At 28.8% G+C, this 10,860-nt stretch overlaps 2 protein-coding genes across 2 annotated transcripts; both read left to right on the top strand.

Annotated features, from left to right (window-relative positions):
- Positions 1-2,614: 2,614 nt before the first annotated feature.
- Positions 2,615-4,876, top strand: LOC135123311 (BTB/POZ domain-containing protein 9-like). The gene is made up of 11 exons (XM_064047842.1): positions 2,615-2,779; positions 2,834-2,902; positions 2,960-3,026; positions 3,078-3,331; positions 3,382-3,643; positions 3,694-3,895; positions 3,942-4,101; positions 4,153-4,274; positions 4,331-4,434; positions 4,490-4,710; positions 4,788-4,876. The coding sequence occupies exons 1-11, from the start codon at positions 2,645-2,647 to the stop codon at positions 4,827-4,829; spliced, it is 1,638 nt and encodes a 545-aa protein (XP_063903912.1). The 5' UTR covers positions 2,615-2,644; the 3' UTR covers positions 4,830-4,876.
- A 4,752-nt stretch (positions 4,877-9,628) lies between these two features.
- LOC135123318 (BTB/POZ domain-containing protein 9-like) lies at positions 9,629-10,382 on the top strand. The gene is made up of 4 exons (XM_064047850.1): positions 9,629-9,733; positions 9,780-9,939; positions 9,991-10,112; positions 10,328-10,382. Exons 1-4 carry the CDS (start codon positions 9,708-9,710, stop codon positions 10,368-10,370), a joined length of 351 nt encoding a protein of 116 aa, XP_063903920.1. The 5' UTR covers positions 9,629-9,707; the 3' UTR covers positions 10,371-10,382.
- The last annotated feature ends 478 nt before the right edge of the window (positions 10,383-10,860 follow it).

Below are 10,860 nucleotides of genomic sequence, written 5' to 3'. Positions count from 1 at the left end.
ACAGGTTTTATATTTCTCGGTTTTGCAAGTTTTCAATATGTTAATTTTTCAATTTTTAAATTTTGGATTTTGCGATTTTTCCAGTTTTCAGTTCTTCTATATTTAAATTTTGTAGTTTTCCGGATTCTTAAATTTTCGATTTTCTAATTTTTCTTTTTTAAAATATTTCAATTTTTAACTTTTCGATTTTTTGATTTTGGCCTATTTCGATCCTTAAGTTTTCAATTTTTGAAAATTCTATTTTTTTTTATTTCTCGACTTTTCAGTTCTTTAATTGTTCTTCTATATTTCAATTTTTCAATTTTCCGAATTTTTAAATTTTCGATTTTCCAATTTTTCTTTTTTAAAGTACTTATTTGGATTTTTCAACTCTTTTATTTATCAATTTTTGGATATTTCTTCCAGGTTTGTGATTTTTCAATTGTTTTAATTCTTCAATTTTTCGTACATGTCTTAATTTTTTGATATTTCAATTTTGAGATATTTCAGCATTTCGATTCTTCGACTTTTCGATTTTTGACTTCCGAATTTTTTGATTCTTCGATTTTATACATTTTGAATTTTCAATTTTTCTTTTTATGCACTTTAAATTTTTCAATTTTTCGACTATTTTATACTTCGATTACTCAATTTTTCAACTTCTCAATCTTCCATATTTCAACTTTTCAATTTTAAAATTTTTCATTTTTTAAATTTAGGAGTTTCAATTTCTGGATTTTTCAGTTTTTGGATTTCTAAATTTTAGGTATTCGAATTTGTATTTTTTTTATATTTGGATTTCTCGATTTTTCAATTTTTCGATATTTCAATTTTTCAATGTTTTAAATTTTAGATTTTTCCATTTGTTAGTTCTTCATTATTTCTATTTTTCTATTTTTCAGTTTTGCGATTTTACGATTTTTTTGTTTCCATTTTTTGCCATCTTGGTTTCAACATTTCAATTTTTAGATTTCTCGATTTTTTAAGTTTTCAATATTTTAATTTTTCAATTTTTAAAATCCTGGATTTTGCGATTTCCCGAGTTTTCAGTTCTTCTATATTTTATATTTTAATTTTCCGAATTCTTAATTTTTTTATTTTCCAATTTTTCCTTTTTTAAGTTTTTCCATTTTTCTAAATATCGAGATTCGGACCTTCCAATGCTTTGATTGTTCAATTTCTTGATTTGTCAATTTTTCAATTTTTAACTTTTTCGATTTTTTATTTTTACTTCCAATTTTTCGATGTTGTTGCATTTCCGGAAGCGGCCACTGACCCTTTGGGTATCTTTACCTGAATTTGTAAATAGCACTGTAATTTTAGTACTTCTGTAACCGTCCTACATTAAACATCAAAACCGAACGCTGTCCATTATTTCAATTATAACAAACAAAAGGTCCTTCGAGCAATATCAAGGTACAATTCGGAAGACCATACATGGTCGTATCAACCGAATTACAAAAAACGTTGGTACTACGATTCGGATTGTACGAAACATTGGCATTCAAGCCGGAACATTGGTCTTCGAGCCGCAACATTGGTCTTCGAGACGGAACAGATGTTTCGATTGTTCACTTATCCGATTTTTCAATTTTTTTTATTTTGGCGTTTCAATTTCTCGATTTTTCGGTTTTTCAGTTTTTCGATTTCTAAATTTTAGGTATCCGAATTTTATTTTTTGATGTTAGGATTTCTGGCTTTTTCAATTTTTCGATTTTTCAATTTTGCGGTTTTACAACCTTTTATGTTTTAATTTTTTGCCACCTTGGTTTTTCCATTTTTAAAGTATATTTCAACTTCTCAGGTTTTAGATTTCTCGTTCTTGCAAGGTTTCAATAAGTTAATTTTTAAATTTTGGATTTTGCGATTTTTCCATTTTGTAATTTTCGGAATTCTCAAATTTTTTCTTTTTTAAGATTTTTCAATTTTTAACTTTCGGGTCTTTCAGTTTTTCGATTTTTCGATTCTCTTATTTTACGATTTTTCGATGTCTCAGTTTTGAATTTTTCGATGTTCCAATTTCCCAATTTTTCGATGATCAGATTTTTCAGTTTATTTTACTTATTCAATGTTTTAGAATCCAGATTTTTCGACTTCTCGATTTTTCGGTTTTTCAATTCTTCAGTATTTCTGTTTTTGTGTAATAAAAATTCAGAACAAATCTGTTTGTTTTAGAGAAAAATTCCGGTTACCCAGAAACTTAATCACTAGATGGCGGAAGAGATAATTTTGTTTCTTTGATATGGTTCACTGTTTAACTCCTGAAGGAAAAAATAAAAACATGTTTTCCATAAAAGTTTGTTTTTCAGTGCTGTGAAAATAGGAAATTATCTTTCGTAAATAGAGAACGGATAGCTATGCAAATATTACCTACATTTTCCATTTGTTTCTGTAAAGTTGCTAAGATTTACTAAAGTTAAAATTTGTTAGAAACTTTAGTTACCAAAATATGAAACGGCAACGTAATTTAAAAAATATCAAACTACCTTGATTTAATTTTAAGTTTTTTCTGTTTCGTTTGCTTAAATATCCGGCTGCTAACCGAGGTGACGAAACTTCCTCCTTTTATCATTTTACATTACCTATATAAACGAAATGAAATATCCCGTCTGCAGTGTTTCAATCGCCACTTCAAGACAAATAAATTGTGTAAAATCTATACAAAATGGTGAAAAGTGACGAAACTGTGACTATTACAGACACCACCAAGTTGCTCGGAGATGTCGCTTCACTCTACCTCAACCAGAAATTTTCTGACATTATTTTGCTCGTTGATGAGCAAAAACTATACGCTCACAAGGTGAATTTACAATTATTTGGTTTAAATTTTATCGAAAAATATCACACACTTTAGGTGATTTTGGCCGTGAGAAGCGAATACTTTGAGTCTCTACTATACGAAGATCCGGGAAACACAAAACAGGTATAATGTTAAAAAAAAAACAAATTACGAAAAATAATACCCCCATCAAAATTTTAGGCCGAAATAACCATAACCGGTGTGACTTTCGACACTTTGCGTAGTTTGTTAAAATACATTTATACAGGTGGTTCAGTATTTTTTTTTCAACAGAAGCGTACTAATTTAGAAATTTCAGGTACCATCACGATTTCCTCTGATGTAGACTCGACCCTTCAGATTCTAGCACTTGCCCATCAATATTCATTCGCAGACCTCCAAACTACCATAATTAAAAAACTAAAGCCCCTTCTGAATTTGCAAAACGTTTGCGCCGTCCTCAACACTGCCAACCTTTACGATTTAGAAGAACTGCTCCAAGCCTGTCATTCTTTCATGGACCTTAACGCCTCTGAAGTCGTTGCTAGTGACTGTTTCACCGACCTGTCTCAAGTAAATCCAGAATAATGTTAATTTTGACTCACATTGAACTTTTGTTACAGAAATCGATGATTAAACTTTTAGAACGCAGTACTTTTTTTGCTCCCGAGATCGAAATTTTCAAAAACGTGGCAAAGTGGTGCAAAATTAACAACGATGTTGATGATTTAGTTATACAGTGTGTTCGTTTATCGTCCATGACTGTCGTGGACATCGTAACTACAATCTGGCCTTCGAAATTATTCGACTGTGAAAAGTTGTTACAAGCCATTGCTGAGATCGTTGGCGTCAAAACAAAACTTTCTAGTTCTAGAGGGTTCTATCGTAAGAAATTGTCTCCCTATTCGGGATAAAAATAAAATGAGAGTTTTAAGTTTTGGACGAAAATCTAGCGACTGTTCGACACAAAGCTGAAGTTGTTTCTGGAACAAATTCATCTTGGTTGTTGACGGGCGGTGGAAATGTGGAAAAGTTTGCGTACCACATGATAGACGGTAAAAGTGCAATTATTGTGAAGCTTGGTGCTCCATCATTTGTCAACCACTTCAAAATGAGACTCTGGGATGGCGATACACGGTACTTACAAGAATCTTATTTGCAGTTTTAAGAAAATTCGTTGTAGCTCTTATTCGTACTACATTTCGGTTTCTCTTGATCAGAAGAACTGGAAAAGAGTTATCGACTACAGTCGTATTAGTTGTCGTTCAGACCAAGTTCTGCTTTTTGATCAGCAAGTGGTTCAGTACGTAAAAATCGTAGGAACGCAAAACACGTCCATCAAAGTAAGGTTATAAACCGTACTTACATCTGTATTTTTTTGTTTAATCAATCAGGGGTTTCACATCATATCCTTTGAAGCTTATTTCAAAAATGACATACCTACAACCATAAATAACATTATCTGCCCAAATTACAATGTTGCAACTTCAGACAAGAAAGCGATTGTAATTAAAGGGTAAGTAAAATAGTACTCAATTAATCAATTAATCACACAAATGATAATTTTCTAAGAGAAAAGCCTTCGGCCTTGCTAGATGGTAATTGGCACGAATATAATGGGAGCTCAGGCTATTCCTATCATAAAATTGGCAGTGGAAATCTTACCATACAACTAGGTACCTTAGTGATATTTATATTAAGTAACTGTTAATTAAAAATACTAATTCGTAGCTCAACCGTACAACATATCAACCATGCGACTCTTACTATATGATAACGATTCCAGACGCTATAGATATTTTGTTGAAACTTCACTTAATAATTCAGACTGGGAGATTGCGGTTGATCTAAGAAACGAAGATTCCAGATCTTGGCAGAATCTTAGTTTTAAAGAAAGGGCTGTAGTTTTTATTAGGATAACAGGGACCCTCAACACTAATACTGGCAACGACGTAAGTGAATCTAGCTTAATTAAAATATTTCGGGGAAGGCAATTTTCAATAATTTTCTTGTACTTATATACTTGTAGTATTTCCATGTGGTTCATTTCGAATGTCCTTCCGAGGTGTGAGGAAAACTAACTGAAAACTTGCAGACCACTTACAAGATTTCTACAAAACGCATGCTTTATATTGTTAATAAAAAATTTTAGCGATTATTGTACATGAATCATTTTCTCCCGAATCATTACAATCCAACACATTAATTTTTAATTCTACAGTTTTTCGATTCTATAATTTTTAATTTCCAATTTTCCAATTTGTTCTTTTTTTTGTTCCTTCAATTTTATGGTATACAACTCTTCGAGTTTTCATTTTGAAATTTCTCAGTTTTTCTATTTTACTTTTGGATATTTGAACTTATAGATTTGTAGTTTCATGAGTGTTCAGTTTTTGTTTTTCAATTTTTCAGTATTTTTCGTTTCGGTTTTCTAATGTTCCTACTTTTAGATTTTTCAGTTCTTCAAGTCGTTTTTTCTGCTTTCCAATTTTTCGATTTTTAAGTTTTTCGATTTTCCAACTTGTCGAATAAAAAATTTTAAAAATTAGAACTGTAAAATTGAAAAATAAGAAAAAAATCTAAAAATGTCGAAAATTAAAGAAATTGGACAACTAGGAGCCCAAAATTGTAAAACTGAAAATTGAGAAACTGAATAAACGAAAAATCATAAAATCTAAAGAAACATTGAATAAACAAAGGAAAAATTCTGACATAAAATCGAGAAAATCAAAAATTTACATAAAAAACTGAGGGAACGATAATTGGAAAATCTAAAAATAAGTTGAGAAACTTAAAAATTGCAAATCGAACAACTGAAAAAATTGGAAGTCACCCTCCAACGTCAAATCATTTTTCAGCTTGACAAATTGACTCATATTGTTCATTTTTCACTTATTTTGTTTCTTTTTTCGAGTTTCGAGTTTTTTTAGTATTTCAATTTTCTAAATTTTGAATTTGTCAATTTTTATTTTCTTTATTTTTTCAATTCGATATTTCAATCTTTCGAATTTATAATTTTTTGTTTCTTCAATTTTAATTTTGTAATTCTTCGTTTCCTTAATTTTCGATTTGCGAATTATTAAATGTTTCTTTTTCTTATTTCTCCAATTTATTGACTTTGGAATTTTTTGCTTTAAAATTTTCGAGTTTTCCCTTTTTAATTTTTAGGTTTTTCGATTCTTTAATTTTTCATTTCTTCAAATTTTCGATTTGCAGTTCTTCATTTCTGGTTTTATTTTCGTTATTTTTATAATTTTTTGTTTTTTCATTTTCAGTTTCTTCAATTTTTCGCTTTTTAATTTTTTTTGTTTAACGGTATGCAGCAAACAAAGTTTTTGAGTTTTTTGATTTTCTAACTTTTGGATATTTCAACTTTTAAATTTGCAGTTTCACGAGTTTTCATTTTTTATTTTTCAGTTTTTCACTATTTCAATTTCCAAACTTTTGATTCGGTTATTCAATGTACAATTTTTCAATTCTTGGATTTTTTAACATTTAGATCTTTTGATTTATTTCTTCATATATCCAATTCTCAATTTTGCAATACTTCAGTGTTGCTGTTTTACAGTTTTTCAATTTTGCAATTTTGACCACTCTATAATTTTACTATACAATTCCTTTTTAACTTATCGAATAAAAAAAAATATAAGGATTGCAAAATGAAATATTAAAAAAACAAAATGAAAAATAGTAAAAACCAAAAATACGTATTGTAAAATCGAAATTCTGAAAATTAAATAAATCGGAAAATCCAACAGTAGGAAATTCAAAATTGAAAAATTGAAAGCTTTAAAGATTGGAAATTTATAAAATCGAAGTTATTGCAAAAATAAGGGAACTGAAAAAACGAAAAATTGTGATATAAAATCGACAAAATGAAAATAAAAGAATCGTGAAAAATAAAAATAAAAATCAAGAATTGATTTGAAAAACTGAGGAAACGAAAATTGAAAAATCTAAAAAAAACCTCAGAAACCGAAAAATTGCAAATCGAAAACTTGAAGAAAAGAAAAATTGAAAAATTTGGAATTCTGGAAATCGAAAAATTGAAAAAATTGAAAAATGAAAAAACGAAAAATTCTGAGAAATTTGTAAAAACGGATTTTTAATTTTGCAATTTTTTATTTATTCGATTTTCAGTTTTTCAATACTTCAGTGTTGAGATTTTATAGTTTTTCGACTTTACAATTTAGACGATTCTACAATTTTACCATACAATTCGTTTCTTCTTCTTTCCACTTTTTCAGTTTGGCAGTTTTTCGTTTCATGAGTTTTCAGATTTCTCAATTTTTTTGGTTTGTCAACTTATCGAATAAAAAAATGGACAAAGTTTAAAATGAAAATTTTAAAAAATCTGCATGTTGGAAATCAAAAATAGAAGAAACCAAAACTGAAAAATCTAAACATTAAGAATTGAAAAACTGAAAGCTCGAAAAATTGCATACAATACGCATTTGGGCAAATTAAAAATAAAAATCAAGAATTCGTTTGAAAAATTGAGGAAGCAAAAACTAAAAATCGGAAAATTAAAAATTCAGAAATTCAAAAATTGAAAAATCAAAATTACGAAAGTGAAAAATTGCAAATCGAAAAATTGGAGAAAAGACAAATTGAAAAAATGCAAAATAGAAAAAACGAAATGTCGAAAATTAGAGAAATTGTAAAATTGGACAACTGGAAATCCAAAATTGCAAAATTTAAAAATTCAATAATTGGAAAATCGATGAACTGAGAAATCAAAGACAGAAAAAACGAAAAATTGTAACACTAAATCGAGAAAATGAAAAAAAAGTAAAAATCAAGAATTCGCTTGAAAAACTGGGGAAACGAAAATTGAAGAATCCAAAAATAAAAAACTGAGAAACTGAAAAACCGAAAAATAAAAAATTGCAAATCATATGCAAAGAATACGAAATATTACGAAATCGAAACATTGAAAAATAGAAAAAATGAAAGAAGAAGAAAAAACGAAAAATTCTGATATCAAGAAATTCTAAAATCGAAGAAAAAGGAAAAATGAAAAGTTTTAACTTCAAAACATTGTTCGAAAGGAAATAAATCCAAATTTTTCGAAAAGTTACAAGATTTGGTTTTGAGGATGTAATTTTTTTATGATAAACTTCAAAACCTTCGCTAGATTTCAGAGCAAAACTTTTCGGTTTTTCGTTTTCTTTAATTTTCAGTTTTTCGGTTTTTAATTTCTAATTTTATAATTTTTATTCAGTGTGAAATTTTTTAATTTTCGAATTTTTCAACTTTAGATTTTTAATTTTTTGATTTTTTATTTATTCGATTTTCAGTTTTTCAATACTTGTTGCAATTTTACATTTTTTCGAATATATAATTTTGACGATTCTTCAATTTCAAATTTTTCAGATTTTTTTGTTTTTCGATTTTTCAACTTATCGAATAAAAAAATGGAAAAAGAATAAAATGAAAATTTTTAATAATCCAAAAGTTGTAAATCAAAAACATTAAAAATTGAGAAACTTAAAAGTTGAAAAATTGCAAAATAGAAAAATCCAAATACGTATTGTACAATCAAAATATTGAAAATTAAATAACTTGACAGTTGGAACTCCAAAATTGCAAAATTGAAAACTTTGAAACTTGAAAAATCGAGGAACTGAGAAATCAAAGACGGAAAATTGAAAAAAATGAATAAACAAAAAATTATAGAACCGAAACAAACATCGAAAAAATGAAGGAATTGAAAAACAAAAAATTGTGATATAAAATCGAGAAAATGAAAATAAAAAAATCCTGAAAATTAAAAATAAAAATCAAGAATTCTCTTGAAAAACTGGGGAAACGAAAACTGAAAGATCGACAAATTAAAAATTGAGAAATTGGAAAAATCAGAGGAGAATTTGAAAAAATTAAAATGAAAAAACCAGAAATTATGAATTCGAAACATCGAAAACAGAAAAATTGAAAAATGAAAGAAGCTAAAAAACCGAAAAATTCTGATTTCAAAAAATTGTAAAATCGAAGAAAACGGAAAAACGAGGAGTTGTATTTCAAAAAATTGTTTTCAAATAAATATATTCAGATTTTTCCAAAAATTATAAGATTTTGTTTGGCAAAAGGATTTTTTTATGATAAACTTTAAAACATTTGCAAGATTTCAGAACATTCTTTTTCTAAAAATGTGGTTAGGGTGAAAACTCAACCCCAATTCATGTATCGAAAGTATATATTCTTGTAAATAATAAAGAAACAAATTTTGAGTATTCAAAACTGAGAAAAAGAATAATTTTTTCGAGAACTATACATGTTACAAAGGAACATAATCACTAGCTTGGCGGAAGTGGTAATTTTGTTCCTTTAATTTTGTGTCTCGTTTCTATCGCACTGCACAAAATAAAAACATGTTTTCCATTCGAGCTTGTTTTTAACTGTTGGCAAAATAGGAAAATTATCTGTCTTAAATAGAGGACGGATAGTTAGGCAAATGTTTGTACCTCGTATTTTTCAGTCTCTTAAAGAATATTTGTAAAAGTACAAGACTAATTATCTTTTTCCTTTCTACTGACCATTTTATATGATTTCATCATTTTGATGATTTAGTGATACAGTGTGTTCGTTTATCGTGGATGACTGTCGTAGACATAGTAACTACAATTTGGCCTTCGAAACTATTGGACTGTGAAAAGTTGTTACAAGCCATTGCTGAGATCGTTGGCGTCAAAACAAAACTTTCTAGTTCTAGAGGGTTCAATCGTAAGAAATTGTCTCCCTATTCGGGATAAAAATAAAATGAGAGTTTTAAGTTTTCGACGAAAATCTAGCGACTGTTCGACACAAAGCTGAAGTTGTTTCTGGAATAAATTCGTCTTGGTTGTTGACGGGCGGTGGAAATGTGGAAAAGTTTGCGTACCACACTATAGACGGTAAAAGTGCAATTATTGTGAAGCTTGGTGCTCCATCTTTTGTTAACCACTTCAAAATGAGACTCTGGGATGGGGATAATCGGTACGTACGAAAATACTATTTACAATTTTTATAAAAATCGTTGTAGCTCTTATTCGTATTACATTTCGGTTTCTCTTGATCAGAAGAACTGGAAAAGAGTTATCGACTACAGTCGTATTAGTTGTCGTTCAGACCAAGTTCTGTTTTTTGATCAGCAAGTGGTTCAGTACGTAAAAATCGTAGGAACGCAAAACACGTCCAACAAAGTAAGGTTATAAACCGTACTTACATCTGTATTTTTTTGTTTAATCAATCAGGGATTTCACATCATATCCTTTGAAGCGTATTTCAAAAATGACTCACCTACAACCATGAATACCATTATCTGCCCAAATTACAATGTTGCAACTTCAGACAAGAAAGCGATTGTAATTAAAGGGTAAGTAAAATAGTACTCAATTAATCAGTTAATCATACAAATGATACTTTTCTAAGAGAAAAGCCTTCGGCCTTGCTAGATGGTAATTGGCACGAATATGATGGGAGCTCAGGCTATTCCTATCATAAAATTGGCAGTGGAAATCTTACCATACAACTAGGTACCTTAGTGAAATTTATATTAAGTAACTGTTAATTAAAAATACTAATTCGTAGCTCAACCGTACAACATATCAACCATGCGACTCTTGTTATATGATAACGATTCCAGACGCTATAGATATTTTGTTGAAACTTCACTTAATAATTCAGACTGGGAGATTGCGGTTGATCTAAGAAACGAAGATTGCAGATCTTGGCAGAATCTTAGTTTTAAAGAGAGGGCTGTAGTTTTTATTAGGATAACAGGGACCCTCAACACTAATACTGGCAACGACGTAAGTGAATCTAGCTTAATTAAAATATTTCGGGGAAGGCAATTTTCAATAATTTTCTTGTACTTATATACTTCTAGTATTTCCATGTGGTTCATTTCGAATGTCCTTCCGAGGTGTGAGGAAAACTAACTGAAAACTTGCAGACCACTTACAAGATTTCTACAAAACGCATGCTTTATATTGTTAATAAAAAATTTTAGCGATTATTGTACATGAATCATTTTCTCCCGAATCATTACAATCCAATTTTTTTATTTTTCAGTTTTTCACTATTTCAATTTCCAAATTTTTTATTCGGTTATTCAATGTACA

This window comes from Zophobas morio, unplaced genomic scaffold (genome assembly GCF_036711695.1).
Source record: "Zophobas morio isolate AGI-343-1 ecotype UQ-CSIRO unplaced genomic scaffold, CSIRO_AGI_Zmor_V1 ptg000006l, whole genome shotgun sequence".
In the NCBI taxonomy this organism is placed as follows: domain Eukaryota; kingdom Metazoa; phylum Arthropoda; class Insecta; order Coleoptera; family Tenebrionidae; genus Zophobas; species Zophobas morio.
Note: the sequence above shows the minus strand (reverse complement) of the source record. Positions and strands in the feature narration are given on the sequence as shown.

Coding starts and splice junctions, on each gene's coding strand:
- LOC135123311 (XM_064047842.1), top strand. CDS start 2,645: ATGGTGAAAAGTGACGAAACTGTGACTATTACAGACACCACCAAGTTG. Junction 2,903..2,959: donor ATCCGGGAAACACAAAACAG/GTATAATGTTAA, acceptor TCAAAATTTTAG/GCCGAAATAACCATAACCGG. Junction 4,435..4,489: donor AAATCTTACCATACAACTAG/GTACCTTAGTGA, acceptor ACTAATTCGTAG/CTCAACCGTACAACATATCA.
- LOC135123318 (XM_064047850.1), top strand. CDS start 9,708: ATGAGACTCTGGGATGGGGATAATCG. Junction 9,734..9,779: donor CTCTGGGATGGGGATAATCG/GTACGTACGAAA, acceptor AAATCGTTGTAG/CTCTTATTCGTATTACATTT. Junction 10,113..10,327: donor AAAGCGATTGTAATTAAAGG/GTAAGTAAAATA, acceptor ACTAATTCGTAG/CTCAACCGTACAACATATCA.